The following is a 22505-nucleotide window of genomic DNA, read 5'->3' on the forward strand; positions in this document are numbered from 1 at the left end:
GGCCTCTCTGGAGCCTTCACTTTGGTATCAGAGTGATAACTTTGGCTGCTCCAGAGTGTCTACTATGGTTCCAAAGTAAACACGCGCCACACTTCTTCAAAATGGGTCTCTATAGTTGTTACTATGGGTTCATAGTGATCACTTTAGTCTGTCCTTCTGGACTTAGCTTGTTGTAGTATTCACTATAGGATCCAAAGTGATCACTTTCGTCTCAAACTTTCTCAAATGCTAAAAATCCATGGAAAAAGTCTAGAAATTTCTGCACAATTATTCAAATGATCAAAATTGCAAACTATATCTATGTAAATCAATGTAAATTAACAAAAAATTAAGAAACCTATGATATTTGACCAAAATAATATTTTTATGTTATTTGCACTTCCTAAGTTTACTTTTTCTATTGAGAAACATCAAAATGACAAGTAAAAATCCAATAAAATATGGATTCATCACTGTCCTTTAGCAGAAGGAGACCTTTTGGTATCAGAAGTCGAGGGAAAAGTGGATTAAACTGGGAAACAGAAACAGTGTATTTTTTTCATACTCAAACAGTTGTGAGGCGTAAATGAAACAAAATTTTAGGGTTGCATTTGCCTTTAGGTGTTTGGTGTAAGGATTGGAATTTGTTGAAGCAAGAAGCTTTAGTGTACTTTCGGCATTTGTTGGGTGTCTTTGAAACAATGCCTCAAGTGTTGCCACTGTTCCCTATTTCTTTGACGCAGGAAGAGTGATGATGCGTTTTCATGTTGTGTTTAAAAGATTTGTCACAAATCCTCATCAAAATTTAAACAAATTAATGTAGTACTAGGGTTACCCTAGATTGTCTCCCATGAACATTGGCTATTAATCTTCATTAAACATGTTAAAGGCATTAATTGAACAAGCAATTAAAATGAGGGGGTGTTGTGGTTTCTAATCAATATAAAGAGCAGCAAGCAAACAAGTTTAATTAATTCAAACAATAGAAAGCAACAATCGTTAGTTCATCCACATAAATTCTATCCTCATTCCACTCAAGATTTAATACTCATCCTCTCTCCCATGAATTAGGTTAATTTAACAAGCAAAAATCAACCTTATGGTACCAACAAAATTACGCAATTTGTTAGGCTCTAATCCCTCATCCCAAGATTACTCAACCTTAGAATTAAACCTAGGATTAAGCAATCCCTAGTTTAGAATCTCCTTAAAATGAATTAGGGTTAATTAAGCAATGTCCCCCTTATTCACCATTAATTCAATTCAAGAGGCGAGGAAGAAGTAATTCATGAAAAGAAAGGAGTTATATTATCATTAAAATCAGAGAACTCAAGAATCCATGTGAACTCACTAAGGATTACACGAAAATTTATCCCTCCATGGAAATGGGGGTAAAAAACACAGTTTGAAAATGCAGAAAACTCATTAGCATTAATGTAAAAGCAAGAGAAATGAGAAACTAAACCCTAGGTTGGATCCTTGGCTGTCACCCAAGGTTGCCCTAAGCTATGGAAAATGTCCTAATTTTGTAAAGAAGAGAAAAGGTACGGAAAGTGTAAGAGCTCTCTACCCTAATTTGGCAAAAATCTATTTATACTAAGGCTGGCGCCCTCCAAAGTGATTACTTTTATTCTTTCATAGTAGACATGCGCAGCATCAGTTAGTTTTTGCCTTTCTGTAGTGTCCACTATCAACTTGGGCTCTCTGGAGTTTTCACTATGAACTTTATTAGTAGCTACGCGCAACACCTTCAATTCTACACGCTCTGAAGTGACTACTATGAACTTTCATAGTAGCCACGCGCAGGCTTAGTGGATTCTGAGCTGCTGTAGTCGTCACTTTTAGCTTTGAAAGTGAGCACTTTGGTCCCTTTGGTGGAAGTAGCTTGCTGTAATGGTCACTATCAATCTTGAAAGTAGTTACTTTCACCTCAAATTCCTCAAAATCCAATAATTCTTCAAAATAAGCTTGGGGATTCCTGCCACATTATTCAAATGATCAAAACATGTAAAATAAACTATCTAAATTAATGTAAATTAACCAAAAACTAAGAAACCTATATTATTTAGCCTAATTGGAATATTCATCTTATTTACACTATCTAAGTCTATTCTTTTCTATAAAAAGTAATAAATGACGTATAAAAATTTAGTAAAATGTGAATTCATCAAAGAGTAAGCCATTTTGGAGGCTTCGATTTCTAAGGCGAAGGTGTTTGATGCGTTGAGAGGTATGGAATCTTTTAAGGCCCCTAGACTTGATGGATGCCAGTTTTTTTTTTTTATAAACAGTTTTGGCATGAAATAGGGGATGATGTGTGGCATTTTGTGGGATTGACTTTTGAGAATGGTTGCATTGATTCTCATGCTACTGAAACTCTATTTTTTCTTATTCCTAAGGTGGATTATCCTAGGATGTTTAAAGATTTTTGGCCCATTAGCTTGTGCAATGTGTTGTACAAGTTAGTTTTGAAAGTGCTTGTTAATCGTCTACAACCATTTCTTATGAGGATTGTCAACCCACTTCAGAGTAACTTTATCCTAGGTAGGGGCACTATGGACAATGCTATAATTCTTCAAGAAATCATTCATACTATGTCTAAATCCAAGAAGAAGAAAGGTGATGTTATCTTTAAACTAGATCTAGAAAAGGCTTATGATAGAGTGGATTGACATTTCCTTCAGGAGGTTTTAGTGGACTTTAGGTTGCCTAATAAGCTTCTTGGATTGACTCTTTCGAGTTACTTCCTCCATGATTCTTTGTTATGGACTGGTGAATGTTTGGAGGGATTTAGACCTAAGTAAGGGTTGCGGCAAGGTGATCCCCTTTCACCTTATTTATTTGTCTTGTGCATGGAGAGATTGAGTCATATGATTAAGGAGCAAGTTGTCATTGAGATTTGGGCTCCTTTTAAGTTGAGTCCGAATAGCCCTCTTATATCCTATTTATTTATTTGCAGATGACGCTCTGCTATTTGCTAAATCAAAATCGTCTTATGTTAGAATGGTGACTACTAGTTTGTAGAAGTTTTGTGATGCATCTAGTCTGAAAGTGAATTTATAGAAGTTCAAGATGATGGCTTCTAAAGGAGTTGCACATGACAGAAAGAACAAGATAACTGAGATTACTAATGTGAACTTCACTAATGATTTGGGGAAGTATCTTAGATTTCAGATGATGCAAGTAAGGGTTACAAATAGCCAGTTTGGTGAGGTTATTTCAAAGGTATATGGTCGCTTGGCTGCGTGGAAGGGGCATCTTTTGTCTCAGGCAGGTCAGGTTACATTGGTAAATTTTGTTTTGTCCTCTATTCTAGCATACTATGCAGACACAATGGATTCCTACGGGTATTTGTGATCAACTAGATGCCATTAACAAGAGTTTTATTTGAAGTAGGAACGATGGTTGGAAGTTACATTTGGTAAAGTGGGATACCCTGACTCATCCAAGGAAGGATGGAGGTCTTGGTGTGTGTATGGCTCATAGTAAAAGTGTCTCATTGTTGAGCAATTTGATTTGAGAATTGTTCCATTATGTGGATAAACTTTAGGTGCAAGTGGTAATGGCTAAATATCGAGGCAGTAATGTTGATACTTTATTACAGGCTTCGGGTTCTTACCTTCTGACTTCCTTGCAGAGAGCTTTTGAAGAGCTTAGGCCAGGATTTCAGTTTCATTTAGGTGATGGTGATTCTAGCTTCCGGTTTGATAGTTGGTTTCATGGTGGCTCACTTGCCAATGAGGTACCCTTTGTTCATGTCACAAAAATTTCAGAGAATACTAACTAGCAAGTATACTAGGTAGTTGTACCAAGTAGTAAAATTTAGAAATCAATATGAGTCCCAAGTATCATCCTCGAAGATTAGTTCTATCAATTACCACTTAATAAATCAATAACTAGTTGAGGCAAACAAATTGTGAGTGTTTTGAATCATTTAACAAACAAAAACAATAAAGTGCATAAATCTAAAAAATACAGCAAAATAGAGGGATGAATTTGGTAATGGAATGATATGTAAATGAAGTTAGGAATGATTTCACCTCTTTATCAATTGCAAAACTGAATGAGATTTGAACTTTAAGTTTCTTAATTGATTGATGATCAATTTAACTTATTTAACCAAAGGACAATTCCTTGCCTTATTGATCCTAATGTCTAACTAAACTACCCTAATTCCTCAGGTGTAATTCAATCAAACATTGCATTAAGCATTAGAATTCAAGAGATCACAAGATCACGAATTCTTATCCCTAAGATATCCATAACCTTGACATTTAATTCAGATATGAGAAATTAACTCAACTTCTATTGATGAAAATTCCTCTAGGTTCAATTCAATTGAATAGCTAATCCAAGAATTGCATTACGGAAACAATTAAACGTTCAACACAATTAAGATCTTAAAATCTAGATCCACAATCAATTTACAATATCAAAACTGGATCCATCAATCCTTTACAAAAAGAAATCAGAACATGTCCTAAAAGAAAAAGAGAAAGAAAGAGTAGGAGAAGAGAAGCTGCATAATTTCTTCATAAATCTAATCCCTAGCTTGATTCCTCAAGGTCCAAAGCTTAGAAGTCACCCCCAATCTCCCTCTCTAACTCTCCTAAGGTGTGGAAATGAAAAAATGAGAAAAGATTACAAATTTGAACTTCCAACCTCTTTTTATAATTCTCCCGCCTTCTTCCACGTTGACATTTTAATCACTGAGAATAATAACGTGGAAAGCCTTCCAGAAGCTTCTAAGGCTGAAGTAGGAACTCCAAATATCCAAAGTTAAAACTTAAAAGTAATTTTTAAAATTTCGTTATTTTGCATAAACATTTTTATTAGCAAGAGTGTCCACGCGCATGTGTTTTGTGTGAATTTTCCTTACGAGTAGCTACTTTTAAAAGCAAGAGTGTTTACGCGCAAGGTTTTTGAACAAATTAGCCTTGGGCATAGCTACTTTCACTAACAAGAGTGCTTACGCGCAAGGTTTGTGAACAAATTAGCCTTGGGTGTAGCTACTTTCACTAGCAAGAGTGTTAACGCGCAAGACCCTTCATGAATTCTGTTGCTGGAGTGATAACTTTCAACACTTAGAGTTGTTACGCAATTGATCTTCATGGATTTCCTTCTTCAAAGTGTTAACTCTATGCATTCAAAGTTGCTACTCTCAACACATATATCACTTGATTCTTGATCTTTTAAGCTCAAATCTTCCACTTTCTTTTAATTGAATCTTCTTCAATCCTTATCCTCAAGGCTCTTAGCTTAGAATCTCTTGCAAAACTAACAAAATTACATCAGAATTTTATTAAATTCACACAATTTGAATTATTAAAGACAAATATTGACTTTATTGAATATTTATATATTTTTGTGCAATTTTCACATTCCAAATTACATTTTCTATCAAAAATAACCTAGAAAACTACTTAAAAACTTAGTAAAACCTGATTTATCAATTCATATTCATGACTTGAATATTCGTGTGAGAGATGTGTGGCAAGATGGTAGGTGGCGTTTGGAGCAACTTCATTCTTGGCTGTCTACGGAGCTCAAGTCATGAATTCTTAATATGCAAGTGTGATTGCACCCTTCTGCGTCAGATGGCATTGTATGGGAGGCGTATGCGAGTTTTCATTATCTAGCTCAGGCAGGGTACTGCTAGTTATGTGATAGGGATGAGGTCTCTTCAAGAGGTTGGCAGTAAATTTGGAGGCTACCATTGCCGGAATCCGTTCAATTTTTCTTGTGACAGGTTGGTCATGAAGCACTTCCCAGAGGTGCATTTCTGGTGCATCAACATATAGGTCATGATAGCATAGCACATGTGTTGTTTCACTATGCACCTACTATAAGATTGTGGCGACTATTGCACCTGGAAGAGGTGGTCCAATGGTGGTCAGGGTCTTGGCGGGAGTGGTTCAGGTTGTGTTTTCAGAGGTATCATATTCTCCCACTTATTCTTTGCTAGGTTCTCTTGAATATTTGAAATGAGAAGCTCTTCAATGGGTGCAAATCTTCTGTTTGGGAGGCCTTGTGCTGGGTACGTACTCTGCATGCAGCCATGTTGAGTGCATTTGCTGCCACGGGCGATGTTGCGTCACATGTTGTCGAGCCTACGTGGGTCTCTTGTATATTTTCAAAGGATTCACATATCAGCCTTCATGTTGATGCTAGTTCAAGGAGGCATCGGGTTATGCTGGAATTGGAGACCTTGCATGTGACTCGAATGGTAGATGGCTGTAAGGGTTTGTGGGGCAGTTGGAGTAATTGATATTTTGTAGGTGGAGCTTCTTTCCATTCTACATGGTCTACGACTTGCTTGGACGAGGCACATTCAATATGTGTTATGTATTTCTGATTCAGACATGGTTGTAGAGCTTGTGACACAAGATATTTGGAGTAATCATCGGCATGCAGCGTTTCTTTATTCAATTAAAGAGTTGATGCATAAACCCTTGATGCACTATGCTAGAAATGAGTTTTTGGAGCGCTAACTTGGACAGCAATTAGTAAAAACCGCTTTGTAACTATATATTTAGAGAGCGGTTCTCTATTAACCGCTCTCAGAAGTATAACTGCTCTTAGAACTATACTTCTGAAAACGGTTCTCTATTAACCGCTCTTTAAAGTCACACATTGGAGAGCGATTAATAAAGAACCACTCTCTAAAGTCTTTGAAGTTGTTTATAAATGAAACACGCTCAACGCATTTCTTCTTCCTAGCTAACAAAATTAGTCTCTTTTATTGTAGGTTCTATTCATCTTCTCTGCTCTCTTATATATGTTCTTTTCATATTTTTCTGTTAGCTTGGTCTCTTCATCTTCTCTCACTAACAAATTGATTTTTTTTTACATCTGTAGATACCTCTTCATTCTCTATTAACTTGCTCTCTTCATCTTTTCTACGCTAACAATTTGTTTTTTTTTTCATATCTGTAGGTACATCTTCATTCTTTTTTAGTTTTCATATTTTCTGCGCTAACAAATTAGCTTTTTTTCACATTTGTAGGTACTTCTTCATTCTTTCTTTTTTTCTTCTTCTCTTTGTTAATGATGAATCATCTATTCTCTCTTTCTTTCTTTTTTCTCTCTATTAACATTAAAAATCATTCTACTATTTTTTTTTCTGTTTGATTCATGCAGATGTAGACTATTTGGTTAACACCAAACGTATAAACTCAAGATTCAATTTTGATTTGTGATAAAAATGAAGAAAACTCACAAAGAAATCAATTTCAAATTTTGATTTAAACATAGTAATAATAAATTAATTTTACATTGTAGCAAAAAACTCAAAAAGAATTCAATTTCAAATTTCAGATTCATGGTCTACATTTATACTTTGGAAAGCGGTTCCACGTGGAACTGTTCTCTAATCTTACACTTATACTTTGGAGAGCGGTTCCGTGTAGAACCGCTCTCTAATCTTACACCTATACTTTGGAGAGTGATTCCGCGTGGAACTGCTCTCCAATCTTAACTTTTGAGAGCAGTTATTTAACCGCTCTCTTAAATATAACACATCAGATAACGCAAGATTTTAGAGTAGTTCTAAACGCTCTCTAATTTAAAACGGAACCGCTCTCAAATCTCCATTCTGGCATAGTGATGATTCGATTTATGCATTGCTCGAGAAGGGAATCAATGTGCAAATCTTTTGACTAAGATGTGTCATACGCGGAGTTTAGAGGTTGGGGAATTTGTTTCTCCTCCGCTTGAGGTGGAATCTCAAGTGTTAGTTGATGTGGTTGGTATCCCGATCCTTCAGGTGTAATTCTTTGTTTTGTTTTCTTGCCGATCCATTATAAAAAATAAAAAAAAGATTCAAATACATTTTAAGTAGATTTTGATTTATATGATTAATAAATAAGAAAACAAAGCAAATGAAAGAAAAGTTATATAGTAACGAAGACAGAAGAACACATATAAAATCAAATAGGTTCTACTAGAGGATAAGCTACCTACACATGATCACTTACCATACCTAGAAGTCCCTTATCGAACAATTAACGTCAATGTCCCACTTAAGATCCCATCAAACTTATTTGTTTGCAGTTTCTACCGTTGTAAACAATAGATAAGCAAATAAGATACTTATGTTGTTATGTCACAATGGGCTTGAAAACTCAAAATATAGTATGCGTTGTGAGTGTACCCTACTAACCTAGATTCCACTTCAACTGATAGGACATTATCAAAAGAAAAATGAAACAATCAAATGTAAATGTAAAGTGCAATTAGAATACATGTTAAGGAGAAAATATTGCAATCAAAATTATCTAACATGAGTTTTTAAAGTGAGTTATAAACACGGATCAAAGTTGAACAAATCAGTGCATCATATTAAGCTTACAATTAAAAGTAAATATTTATTTTATAACTATTACAACTATTGTTAAATTCTATAGATCTAAGATTGAGTATTTATTTCAAAAAAATATAAATATTATTAAATTTAATGATGCCAAGATTGAATCTTTATTTTAAAACTATTGCAAACAGTGTCAAGAAGAATGTGAAAATATCTCATATAAATACATATCAAAATCAAATTAAGATCAATTTATAATATTGTAAGTGAATCTTTTTTACGACTGACAATGATTAGGATTTTTTAAAATAAATTAAGAATTTTCAATAAAATGGAAAAACAAAAACTTGTATTTATCCCAATTAAATCTATCCAAGTATTCATGTCCATTTAATGATTTATGCAATAATTATTATTTGTATCTAAGAGAATTATCTAAAGATGGAAGGATAATGTCTTTAGTTCTTTGTCAAATCACATGCAAAGCAATGTAGCAATGTTTTTACCAATATTCACGTGAATGCAATACAAGAAGTCCTTCTTTCGCAGTGCCGGTAATAGTTAAGAGAACTCTTTATTAAAGTTTTTGAGTAGTGTTTAAACATTAAAATCTCATATATCTGATGTAAAGTTTACTTTTCATTTGTGAATAATAAGAAAATAACAATATTTCACTCATAATTTGACTCAGTCCAAATTTGCATCGATCAATTCTATCTATTCTACATAAAGTTAGTTAGTCATCATTGGTCAGACGCAAGGAATAATAATGTTTTACTCATAACTTGACATGGTCCAAGTTTACGGGTAGGTCCACACTCATTGGGACTAAATGCTCTGAATGTTATTAAGAATTTGAAACTTCTTAAGATCTCAATTAAAGTATCTCACATATAATTAGTCTCTAAACTAACCTTTCTATGTGTGCGACTTTATAAGTTTATATTACATTAATAGTAGTATTAAAATGCCATTAATATTATAAGAAATGAGTGGTATCTAACACCATATTGTTGTTACCTAAATAATAAATATGTCAATAGTATTTTGATATGTAAATTGTTTACGGTTAATGTTATGGTGAGTGTTAATATTTAGTTTATTTTCTTAATCTAAATGTCTAAACGACATAAAAGTTTTACTCTTGTATAGTTTGTTCTATATTTTCTTATTCTCGAGTCAACACGACAAATAATATAAATGTCTTGCGTGTTCGAGCATGACTAAGGACTGATTAACAATTCAATATAGAGGAGCTCAAAACATAACTATAAAAAGATAAATCTCATCTAATAAAACTCAGCAAATGATTTATGATATGATTAGAAATCACTTTTACGATTAACTCAATTATTAAACGTGATATTTGATAACATTAACATATACAACTTATTGTATTCAGAATCATTATGACATTAGATATAGTAACCATATACATCATTTTGTATTGTGAGAATTACTTATAATATTCATGTAATAATACGAGCATAACTACGGCTCAGAACATAACTTTAAAAATGATAAATAATTTGTAGTATGTTTAGAAATCACTTTTACAATCAACTCAATTATTAATCGTATATTTAATGACATTAAAACATAATGTTGAGAATTATAAAATTATTTATAATATCTGCATAATAATATGTAATATTTTTATGGCACGAATATGTCTAAGACAACATTTTCCTCTTAATATGTACCCATGTAAAGAAATTGATATTTTATGCCCACAACCAAAGAAATGTAATCATTAGTCAATATATATATATACTACTCTCGTCTTATCATTAGTGTTCTATTTCACAATAATACTTAACAATTTTGCATAAGGAAATAAGAATTTCTAAGCAAGTTAATAAGTAAATAAGATTCACTTTTAAGTTATATTTAATATCTTCTAACGATGACAAATCATTATTATTTTAAGAAATTTATTGTGTTAAATAAATTAATAATGCAATAAAGTGTATTACAACATATATAATAGGTCAATCTATAATATATCCTCAGAAAATATACACTAATGATTGAACTAGCATAACGAAGAGATAATTATGAGTAATTCAAGTCTCAACATGTTTTATTTATTAGGTAATGCTGACAAAAACACGAAGTTATACCTATTTATCAAAAAAAATAGTAATTAATGTATTTAAAAATACACCTTTATTTTTTTACAATTAGAAAAATATTAATTACTTTCGTAAATAAGACTAAAAATAATGTAAGGTACAAGTTAATAAAAATCATATATAATAAGTATATATATATTTATTTATTTTTATCATACCACTTTTTTTTTTTCTTTCCTGTGTTCTATTTCTTGATCTCTCAAATGTAGACACCATCAGAATTTAGAATGAGAAAATTATTTTCCTAAATTATTATCGAATTATGGCAACTCAACTATTAAGATAGAAGTGTGTGGACTAATAGATTTTAAGTTGAAATATTGATTATCTTTTATTGAATAAGTCATTTATAAACTTTTCTGAGTTGCGACATGTCTTGAATTAAATAACTATCCACTTTCCTGAACTTTTATGACATAAAGCATCACATATAAAGTTATGTTTTTGGCAACAAAGGCAAAAGCCCAAACAACCGAACTAGAATTCCCCTATTTTAGTCTGAAAAACAAAACCGAAAACAGGAATTCTCCTATTGAAGGTAACGCCAATGTGGTCACGAAAAAAGAACCACCACAGTCCACAGCCCTCGGGGGACTCTAAAACGCATGAATGCCAAGCTGTAATGTTGGTCACATTATAAGTGCACTCATCCGTAAAGGGCATCATCATAACGTTCAATGCAGTATCGAAAACATAAAATTCTCATAAATAAAAAATTGTGATATCAATCTGAATTTAAATAACTACTGATAATAACATTTTATTATATAATAAGTATTTTTTAAATAAAATTTTTGTACTTTCAAACATTTAAATTCAGTTTTTGAGAGTAAAATTAACAAAATTCATTAAAAAAAAACATATATGAACCAATACAGATCAGTTAAGATTAAATTTAAATTATTATTGAATAAAGCTTAAATTAAAAGTTAATGATTAAAAGCGTTACTCTGCAGTATGAAGCCAAAGACGGTTAGGCGCTTTTGTTTTTACATTTGTATAGTTGTTTTCCCGTTTTAGAACTCTTTGCTGGCAGGGACGCACAATTTTACTGCGCACAGTGTTTTTTGCTCGTTGTTTCCCTCTCTCACCCTTTATTCTCTCCCCGTTTTATGGTGACTGCCCTTGTAAATTTCATTATTTTTAAAATTTAATTGCTCCGTCACGTTTTTTGCTCTCTTCCTTCTTCTATTTGATTCTGTAACCAACGGAATCCACAATGCAACAACAACAACATGCACTTCATCTCCAACTTCTCTCCATTTTCTTTAATCTCCTCTTTCCGAACAGCTTCTGACCTAAACTAAATAAATACGTTTTGAGCATGGCGACGTTGATTGTTGTATTGTTTTCGAAATCCATTTCAGTTCATTTTACTGGTAATCGAATTTCTCTTTATTGTTTCATTTATTTGTTTATTTTTGTGACGAAATTCTACGTGGCTGTTAGAGTTGTGTCTACTTGCTTAGTACAATGGTGGAACTATGCGTTGCTTATTTGATGGCACTGTGATTTGTTGATTTCAGGAGGTGAATTATCGATCGCGAAGTTCAGTTAACAGTGTGTAGTTTTTGAATTTAGAGTGTGTGGTTTTGATCGTGAAGGAGGTACACTACGCTGCATGTGTGAGTGTTGAGGGGTCCTCTGCTTTGTTTTGGAGGATCCCTGTGGTAATTTGTTCGTAGCGTTTAGCGGGTGGTTGCTCTGAATTTTGCTGTGGAAATGTTTGGTTCGATAGTGGGGCCGGGTAGAGGGCATGGAAGTGGTGGAGTTGCAGGACCAATTTTGATTCCCAGGCGTTTCGTTTGGCCTCATGGAGGAAGAAGGGTGTTTCTATGTGGTTCTTTTACGAGGTAAGAACTTTAATTATTGAATTGTTTATTAGAATATTAGTTCCGTTGTAGCTGTTTGGATCTTAGTTATGCGTTACTGACCATGATAGGTGTGACTGACTGTCACTTTGGTTTCTTTTATTTATTTTTTGGCTGTTTTTTAATTTTTGTTGTTTTGTTATATATTATTTTTTAGCTGCAAGCTAAAATTAATTTAATGAGTTAACTTTTGTATAAACAGGTGGTCAGCATTTATACCTATGTCTCCTGTGGAGGGATGCCCGACTGTATTTCAAGTTATTTGCAGCATAATGCCAGGATATCATCAGGTTGTTTGGCCTCTTATGAATTTGGCAAACCTGAGGAAATAAGATACTTATGATTGAAATTTTTATATCATGTATTTATTACATAGTCAGAATGTGCCTCTTTCTCTCCTTGAAGATCAGAGTAGGGGACGAGGAGATTGCTGACACTGATCTTTTTTGCTCATTGGTTAGGAAAATTAAAAAGCATAAAGAAGGAGTGTGCTTGTAAATGAATTACTTTAAGCCTCATTGTGTGATTAAGATTTTGATATGATAGAATAGTCACAGAAACAAATAAATAACTTTCTGATGATTTTCGTCTTTCTTTAGGAATTTGCATCACTTCATAACCAAATTTTTGGGTAAAAAACTGGCATGGCCTTCATGAGGTAGAAGAGTCATCAAAACCCCTTTTTCTGCTGCAAATATAAATGAACCATTAAATGTTAATGGTTTAACTTTAAAATAGATTTTATTTTATTTTTTGTTATTTGCTTCATTCAGAATGAAGAAGTCATGTAAGAAAGCATGTTTTCTCAGAAAACATGGCCATCTAATGTAGGTTAGACTAAAAGGTGTTGTTGATGCTACCATCTTATGCTTTAAGTTTTGTGTTTTAAGCGTAATCTAGATGGCAGATTAGACTACCTTGTATCTACATTTTTAATATATGAATCTAGAGAACAGCATATTGCCTAAGTGGTACCTTATTAAACATTTCATATTCACATTTTGATTTGCATCTTTTTCCAAATCTAAAAGTTGAAGGCCTATATTAATTTTTATTTCATATTCAAATCTCTGGCATCTTCATTACATCCCCACCTTATAGATTAGACCAGTTGAGCTACAAGCTCATCATTGGGAATTAAGCCTTCTTTTGTTATTAGATTTGAAGGAGTTATATTGACTTCTGTAAAATTTTGTTTGGCCCCCCGTCCATCCCCTCCCCCCCCCCCCCCCATGTAATGACATAAAAAAACAAGATTATTAATTTTAGGATGAGAATTGATGCTTGAGCCTAGCTCAAGTAGCAAGAGCAGACTGTGATTTGGGAAGAGGTTATAAGTTCAATCACTTGTAAACCAAAGAAAAAAAAAGGTAAGATAGAGTTTTTCTATAGTGAATAAAACATGAGTTAATATAGAATATGATACTCTTGGTTTTGTATGTCAATTTTCAGTAATATACAACTCATTTGTCATCTTTCTATTCGTATTTCTTCTTTTCTTGGAAACTAACTTCCTTGTTGTGGGAGTTATAGAATTTTTTATAGCTAGATCACGGACTGTTGAAATACATGAAGAATATCTATTAGTACCTTGATTAGATCTTAGAATATTATAGAGCATCTTAGACTATCTTTAAGGATTAGTTTTCATATTTCTTTATTAATTCATGATTTGTTTCCTTATAAAGTCAATTTTATGATATAAGTTTTAGAGCTTTATGTTGTGACTTATTGTGACACATACAATACAATACACGAGAATTTTATTCAAAGTCTCTATTCTCTCAATTTCCTTACTCAATTCCTAAAACCCTATAATTTCAGCATGGAATCAATGCAGTAACATTCTCCCTGACCTGTCCCATCACTATTCCATTCTTTAGTTCTCTAAAATCCAGTGATTTTCTGTATCTAAATTGTCCTTTTGCTCTTGCTGTTCGCCATGGCAGCAAAATTTTCTGGTAGCCCCGGTTTTTTGTCTTAGATGCTGTCTGACCTTAATCTCAGTTTCTGATGCAATTTGGCCCTTGTCAATTTTTGCGCCAGTTGCAATCCATTTTGTACCCTATTCTCTCAGTTTCCTCTGTCAATTCCTAAAACCCTATAATTTCAACAAGAACATTTAGTAGATTTGGTTTTGATTACATCATTATGAATGATGAACATTCAGAAGGATTAAATAGATAACTTCTAGATTTGTTATCTAAGATGTTTTTTACATTCTGACCAGTCATAATGGCTAATTTGTTGCTAAGTTTTTAAAATAAAATCCATGTGTTTGGTACAATATTTTATGGAAAACTGAAATACTTCTAAACATCACACATGATCATTTCCGGTAATGTGCAGTACAAATTTAATGTGGATGGTGAGTGGCGGCATGATGCACAGCAGCCATTTGTAAGTGTAGACTATGGGATAGTGAATACTATTTATTTAGTGAGAGAACCAGATATTTTGCCTCCTATCATAAGTACTGAAACACCTGGTAGATCCCACATGGAGGTTGACAATGATGTCTTTGGGCATGTGGTAAGTTTTTGCTCTCCTTCCATCTTTTTCCCCCTGTACTGTTGCATATATATTTGTGCTTGGATAGTTTTCTAAACTAAGTTTTAGGTCAATGACTTTAGTTATATTTATCATTATTCTCAAAGTGGAGATTTATTTCCTTTTGGGAGCATACCCGTTTGCATTTTAGTCCATCTTGTATACATTTGTCGTCTATGAAACTGCCTAAAGTAGACATTTCTGAATTTAATTGAAGGGAAGAGAATGCTGACTTAACATTTTACAATTATAAAATTCATTACAATTTTCATCGGTTGCTGTTTTCTGAATCCACCCAAAAAAATGTGAGATTCTTCTCTGCCTGCTTGTGTGGAAGTTGATAGAATGTTTTAACATATTCATAAAACAACCATATGTGTGACAATCCAAGCTTATTAAATTACAGGAGTTAGAGATTAAGGTGAGAATCATCTACTAGTTAGAAGAAATAATGAATATCTAATTATTTTAAGTTGACTTCTTTATCTTTTTAAAAGATATAAAATCAATCATGAGTTTCACCTATTATCTAAGCTTTTGGATAATTGATATTTGGCATGGTATCAAAGCCTTTTATGACAAAGTGGTCAGGATTTCTATTCTTTACATCCTCATTTTTCAAAAGGAAAAAGTTGAATTTCTGAAAACAGTAGAGTAGGATTCACAAATAAGAGTGCTAATACCACAACTAACCCATAAATTGTTAAAGCTTATGTATTCTCAACACTTCAAGTCCAAGTTGAATTTCTTTACCTTTCTTTATTTCCTCCAGTAAGATTTCCTTTTTTATTCAGAAATAAAAAAAATGATGCTGGAAATTCTTGAATCTTATAAACATTTATATTTGCTTTGAAAGAAAATGAAAAAAAAGATCTTCCTTTGTTTTCTGTCTTTTTCTCAAAATGATGTCAGAATCAGATTTGATTCCTTGGTCTTGAAATTGTGCTACACAAAATAGAAGCAACCTTGACTTTGGGACTTTTTCAGGAACGAAATCCGAGGATTTCAGAGTCTGATCTGCAGGTCTCTCGACACCATATATCTGTATTCTTGTCTTCACATACTGCTTACGAGTTGCTTCCTGAGTCTGGCAAGGTTTGAATACATCTTCTGTTCCTTTTTTAATGCTTACATTCATAAGAGTTTCACTTTTCATGGGTGAAGCTCCTTTGCTTTAGATTTGATTTGTTGCAATTTCAGGTTATTGCCTTGGATATAACTTTACCAGTTAAACAAGCATTCCATGTTCTTTATGATGAGGTATGCTTTTTCTTCCCTCATTACACACTATCGAACAGGTGTTTATCTCACATCTGGAGAACACACCCATGCTCATGCAATGTATGCTTATCAGCATAGCTGATTTTTACCTTTTATTTATTTATATTATCACTTAATTTGCTTTCAGGGAATATCTATGGCTCCTCTATGGGATTGTAGCAAGTGTCAGTTTGTTGGAATGCTTAGTGCAATGGACTTCATTCTGATACTAAAAGAGGTTTGTAAGGAATAAATTATTTGTAACATATTCCATGCCAGCTTTTGGTTAAGTGATGAAAAATGAAAGCTGAACAACTGGTAAAAGTTTAAAATGAAATTTCTAAACTGTATATCTTCATTGAGGCCTATTTCCATGCAAAGTTGAAAGAAATAATGAGGCACGTGATAATACTTGATTAATCTCTTTTTTTTTAATTTGCAGCATACATTAATGATGCAAATTTTAAATGGATCCTGTTATCATCATTTTAGGTTAATTATCTATCATTTATGGAACTGATTCGCATAGGACTATCTATGCTCATATGAGATAACTTAAAGAGAAACTTATCATGAAGGACCTTGAATACGTGCCCTCTGGATACCCTTGACGTCTTTGGTCTTCTGGAAAAATCTTTTCTAGTTCTTCGTTTCTTCCGTCTTAGATAAGGATATGGCTTATCTGGTCTCACGAACATGCATGTTGGGATGATTGATCAATAGCTATCCTTCAGTCTCCACTGTTGGAATATTCACTATTATAATAAATAGAATGTATGTTTAACTGTAATTGTTAAGGTTACTTATTGTTAGCCAGTCATTAAGCTACTGATTAGATCCTAAGTAGATCCTTAATCTCTTCATGGATTGATTGTAATCTAGCTATATATAAGAGATCAAGTGTTTAGCCCCCATGCATATTTTTTTCACAGACAATCTTTATTTTAACATGGTATCAAAGTTGTACCATTCTTTGATCAGAGTCCTCTCCGTAGTTTCCAGCTTTTGTGTTCACAGTCAAATTCAGCCATTTGTATTTTTTTTCCTCCCTCTTATGTGTCCTTGCTCCAGTGGCAGTGTTCATTTAGATCGTTCTGGCCTCTGTTCTGGCATCTGTTCTATCCTATTTACAGCTGATGATGACCATGAAAACCCTAATTTCTGCCCATGGTGCTTTGTCTAGTCACTGGAAAATTTTCCATCAATCTTCCTGGCTGTTTTTGGTGTGTGTAGTGGCCAGACGATTTTCCCTCCTTTGATCACTTTGGTCTGCTTTCCTATGTAAGTCTGCCACTGTCAAAGCACCATAAACCAATTAATGGAACCTGTCACCACAAGAGATCAAGTTTGCAGCTCATACATAACATTTTCTCCAAAATACCCTCTGAATCAACATATATGATTTGTGGCTAACTCTTGTAGAGAAATACATGGTACATGTTTCTGTAAATTCTGTGAGTTGTCTAACATGCTTAATTTCAGCTGGGGAATCAGGGATCAAACTTGACTGAAGAACAACTTGAGACGCATACTATAGGAGAATGGAAAAAGGCAAAAGTACAGCAAAGTGGAACTGATAGTAATGGGAGCACATATCCTCGGCATTTTGTTCATGTAAGTGCACCTGAGAAGTTATGACAGAGTTTTCGTGTATAAAATTCATTTTCTAATTTCATATGTATGATGTTAACTTTTTTAGCGAAGTTAGAGGGTTGTATGCCCTGATCATATATTTGGGAATTGGGGAATTAATCAGGAATTTCACGAGATGATTGATAATAGAAAGATAGATACAGGTATGTACTAATGATTTTGGCTTACCTAAAGAACTTGTTTCTTTCAAAAAAAAAAACCTTATTTCCCTAATTTGTTTCTCAGTAGTTTATCTACAGTTTTGGCATCTTATTCTTATTTGTGTTGGGTCTTCTATGGTTCCTGTGAGGTATTCTGTCTCCTCCAGCATTCTCAATAAAAGAAACCTCCATTTTTAATTTAACTTTTAGGCTATGGTCATCCTTATGTTATGTTTTTGTCTGTACTGATGAATTCCCAGCAGTAGTTTCCATGCAGTTTTGTCCTATCAATTAGATCAGGACTCTTTGTAGTTCCTTCTCCCAATTTTGTGTTAATACTTGGGCATTTGTATTGTTAACAGTTATTTTAGCATTGTATTCTTGAAGATGTTGCTTGTTAGTTTCTTCCTGCTGCTTGTCATTTCATTTTCTATTTATCTTTTATGATTGTATAATATTTCATTCTGCTTGTGATTTATTGTGCAGGCTGGGCCCCATGAGTATCTAAAAGATGTTGCTTTAAAAATTTTGCAAAACAAGGTGGCAACAGTTCCTATTATACATTCTTCTTCAGAGGACGGTTCATTTCCTCAGCTGCTACACCTTGCTTCCCTCTCAGGAATACTAAAATGTAAGCTTCTATATTTTTTGGCTAAGCTAAAATTATTTGGAACTAAACATGGACTTGATTTTCAGGTATACGCAGGCATTTTAAGCATTCTTCTGGTTCCTTGCCCATTCTTCAGCTACCGATTGGTTCAATACCTTTAGGTACATGGATGCCAAAAATGGGGGAAACCAATAAACAGGCATTTGCAATGCTAAGGCCAAATGGTTCTCTTGGTGATGCTCTGTCCCTTTTGATTCGAGGTGATCATCCTTCTCCTTCAAAGGTCAAGTTCTTTGTTCTGGTTAGACATCGAATGATCCTTAGGTTTGTTGCTCTGGGATGTAGTTGTTTCCCCCCCTTCACAAAAGGGATTCTTTCAAAGCCTTAAATATAAAAAAAGTGTATCACGAAAGGAAGAGAACAGAAAATTGTAAGACAGATTCTGATAGGCACATATGGTGTGCTATCTCCAAACACTGAACCTGTAGAAACAAGCAGTTAGTTTGACAAAAACTGCATGATGGGACTCTCATCTGAAAATATTAGATCAGTTGTATGCTTTTGTTGATCCAAGTATCCAACATACAAAGAAAGTGGGAAGCCGTCTCTACCCAAGTATTTGCTAAATTGAAAGTGTCCTCACTTTGATACATGTGAATAATTTTTCCCCTTGCAATGGAAACTGAAAACTTTGTAATTCTTGATTTATTATATAGTAGGGTTATTCATTTGGAAGCAAAATATATTCATATATATTAATTATTCTATATCTTTTGCCATCTTAAGTTTGTTATCCTTTTACAGCTGAAGTTAGCTCAATACCAATTGTGGATAATAATGATTCGTTACTTGATATATATTCAAGAAGGTAGAAACACTCTCCTGTGTCCATTTGTATGCGTTTCAGGAGTTTATGCTTAAAAAAGGGGATGCGTGATATATATCACTATTTGCTTTTCAGTGATATTACTGCATTAGTAAAAGATAAAGCGTATGCTAGGATAAGTTTGGATGGAGTTAGTCTCCATCAGGTAATTCCTCTCTTTCTCTCTATATTTGTGGGGCTGCATTGGTTACTTATCCTGAAATATTGCATTGATGGGATGAAGCTTCAAACGATAGTGCAAAAAGACTTTGAAGAATATTGTGCAGATGACAAATGAAAAAGCTAATTAATAATGTAGTTTCGTTTTATGCCCCAACTGTTTAGATGCAAAGGTCACTGACTCACTGTATCCTTGGTTTCTGCACCTAAAACTCATTCATTCCTAACTCCCTAGCAATGATCAAATGAAATGCATGCTCTTTCATTTTAGTCTCCTAATATTCAGTTGCACATATCGCTTTGCAGTATTTGAACCCATTCTATGTAATAGAAATATGCCATTTCCAAGTGAGCCTGAGTCACATGAATATGATTAATTCAGCATTCTTCTATTGAAAATATATCTCAACATTTAGGATCTGAGCTTGAACATGTGTGGATTCTATCCTTTGAAAATATATTTTGAACATGTGCAAAGTTAAAATGAGGGGTTTTTATTGTCTGTATCGTTTGTAAATTTTCACATTTTTTTTTCATTCCTCCCATTTTCACTTCTATCAAGAATATATACCCTCATTAAACACATAGAGCTCACCCATCCATATAATTATAACAAGAATATATAACTTCTGTGAATATAGCAATTTTATTTGGTTTGATTTGTCAGAAAAAGTTGAATCTACTTATTTTGCACTTTATCTTTGCAGGCATTGCTTTTGGGACGAGATGCAAATTCTCCTTATGGGCTTCCCAATAGCCAGAGATGTCATATGTGTTTGAGGTCTGATTCATTGCACAAAGTGATGAAGCGGTTGGCTAATCCTGGTATGTCTCCTTTACCAGCACTCCATCCCCAAAGGGGTAGGGGAGAAAAAGTGAAAACCAATAAATATTTTCTTTGCTCATGAGTTTTCTTCACTTTACAGGTGTTAGACGACTTGTGGTTGTGGATGCTGGCAGCAGGCGCGTGGAAGGTATCATTACCTTAGGTGACGTGTTCAGATTCTTGTTAGGCTAGTTGGGAATATATGGCTATCATTTACATGAAGGGAATTGCAGTGGTAGCTTTTGAAGGACTTGTTCCATGAAAACTAGTTATCTCTGAGCTATGCCCTTGGCATCGTGACCTGCTTATTTTTCAGTCTCTTGTTAAATGGGTACCTTAAGCTGTGGCCCGCTTGCTTTTTTAGGATAGAAATTGTAGAGAGAAAAGTCTGTAAATTGAGGGTTCAGTTTTCTCCTTTAAACAACTTGACAATACACCGTGATTTTCTCCTTTGTGCCGGCACAAACGCAATGTTTGTGTCCTGTGCTAACAGAAATCAAGGAGGAAAGGAAAAAGACTTCAATTTCAATAGAATTAATATTTAGCCGCAAGTGGCACACCGTTGGCTGGTTGTAAGTAAAAGGTATTTTCAGTTCCATCATGATTCCAGATTTTCTTGGTAGTTGCAAGTTCATGTTGCTATACTTGCATTGTGATGAATTCCTCTTTACTTAATGCATCCCTTAGCTGGCAAATGGATAGGACCATAATGATGGGTTTAAATGAATTATTTATTTGTGATCCATTAAAACTTCTGAAAAAATTTCAGCTACTCGTGACTTGGAGTAAATATTCAATTCATCTGTTAGGATTTTTTTGTGAATAAATAAAATAATATTATTTAAAAAGGTATATGTTAATCGTTTCTTTACAAAAATTTTGCAAGAAAATATAAAAATTAAACTTCCTTTCATGATTTTTAATGTAATTTAACAATTTTCAATTAAATCTTACCATTTTCAATTTTTCAGCTAATATCCTAAGGAGCACTTCTTTGTTGCTATTTCCGATGTTCATCGTGTACAGGCTATTCATGTCGTGTAAAGATACACAACTAGAATTATCTGCAATAGCAGAATTTTAAGGTTATCATATCTATGCTTTAGTCTTTTTTGTTATTTTAAAGTTAAGTATATTAAATTATTAAATATTTATAATAGGTTTTTAAAATATACGAAAGAAATAAACCTGATTGTCTATGATTTCTTAATGAGGAGTACGAATCCAAGGGAATTGTATCAATCAAACTTGTATCAGCATAATGCTCCTGGTGATATTCACAAGAAGGAAACCAACCAAGTGGTTCAGTGTCTCATGCAATAATAGGCGGCAACCATTTAATATATATATAGAAAGTATGCGATCTATTGTGGTTGAACTCGTATTGTAGCACAGATTTACCTGATGCTCGAATCAATGTGGTGTGTTATTTAATCATTCAATAAATATCTGTTTAAATTTTATCGATTTTTCATGTATACCTCATAACTCATTGTCACATCGAAAGGGTAAATTGCCAAAGGTTATAAGTTGCTTAGAGTAGGGCTTTGTTCTTATTCCTTTTTATGCTCTAATTTCACTTAAGCGATAATTTTTTTTAAGTGGATTTTGTAAAAACTTTATTTTTCAAATCCTTAATTTTTATATGCAAAAATTGCTTGAGTCTAATATTTATTCTTCTACGAGAATGACTTTACTCTTCTTCCTTCTCATTCCCTCACCCTCAAAACCCATACTCTTCAATTTCTCACTCTCTCTTTACAATTCTCTCTCTCTTTCCCAAACTTTCGCATTCTTTTTCTCTCTTCGTATTCCAAATACACGTTACCCATGTTCAGGCCTTCTTTCTCCCACCTCACTCTTACTCTCTCCCTAGGTATGCAATTTTTACTTTTTTATAAACTTTTTATTCAAGGACCAAATTACAACTTAACAAATATTGATATTATTACTTAAATAGTAGAACAGTCAAGAAGCTCAATTGGCTTAATCTTATTCAACGCGGTTTAGGGTTGTGAGTCAAAATGTTCAATAAATTAAAAGTCTCATGAGCTAAAAACTTCAAAGGATTAGAGTTGGAGTTAGAGTTTTTATAAGCTAAATAAAATTATTAATGTATATTTCAACG

The 22505-nt window shown here is 33.4% G+C and overlaps 1 protein-coding gene across 2 annotated transcripts; it reads left to right on the forward strand.

The window, feature by feature from the left end:
* The first annotated feature begins 11560 nt into the window (after positions 1-11560).
* LOC113872683 (sucrose nonfermenting 4-like protein) lies at positions 11561-21744 on the forward strand. Of its 2 annotated transcripts, XM_027510415.1 has the most exons (14): positions 11561-11801; positions 11949-12275; positions 12496-12583; positions 14643-14825; positions 15831-15938; positions 16044-16103; positions 16252-16341; positions 17586-17717; positions 18383-18527; positions 18593-18766; positions 19311-19374; positions 19468-19537; positions 20259-20376; positions 20478-21744. In XM_027510415.1, the coding sequence occupies exons 2-14, from the start codon at positions 12145-12147 to the stop codon at positions 20567-20569; spliced, it is 1455 nt and encodes a 484-aa protein (XP_027366216.1). In that variant the 5' UTR covers positions 11561-11801; positions 11949-12144; the 3' UTR covers positions 20570-21744. The 2 variants fall into 2 exon arrangements, with proteins under 2 accessions (XP_027366216.1, XP_027366217.1); XM_027510416.1 differs by lacking the exon at positions 19468-19537.
* Positions 21745-22505: the final 761 nt, after the last annotated feature.

This window comes from Abrus precatorius, unplaced genomic scaffold (assembly GCF_003935025.1).
Source record: "Abrus precatorius isolate BTA unplaced genomic scaffold, Abrus_2018 Scaffold7, whole genome shotgun sequence".
Classification (NCBI taxonomy): Eukaryota; Viridiplantae; Streptophyta; class Magnoliopsida; order Fabales; family Fabaceae; genus Abrus; species Abrus precatorius.

Excerpts from the sequence above, each read along its gene's own strand:
- LOC113872683 (XM_027510415.1), top strand. The coding sequence starts at position 12,145 with ATGTTTGGTTCGATAGTGGGGCCGGGTAGAGGGCATGGAAGTGGTGGA. Across the intron at positions 15,939-16,043 it reads TGCTTCCTGAGTCTGGCAAG|GTTATTGCCTTGGATATAAC; the intron begins GTTTGAATACAT and ends TTGCAATTTCAG. Across the intron at positions 19,375-19,467 it reads CTTGATATATATTCAAGAAG|TGATATTACTGCATTAGTAA; the intron begins GTAGAAACACTC and ends TTTGCTTTTCAG.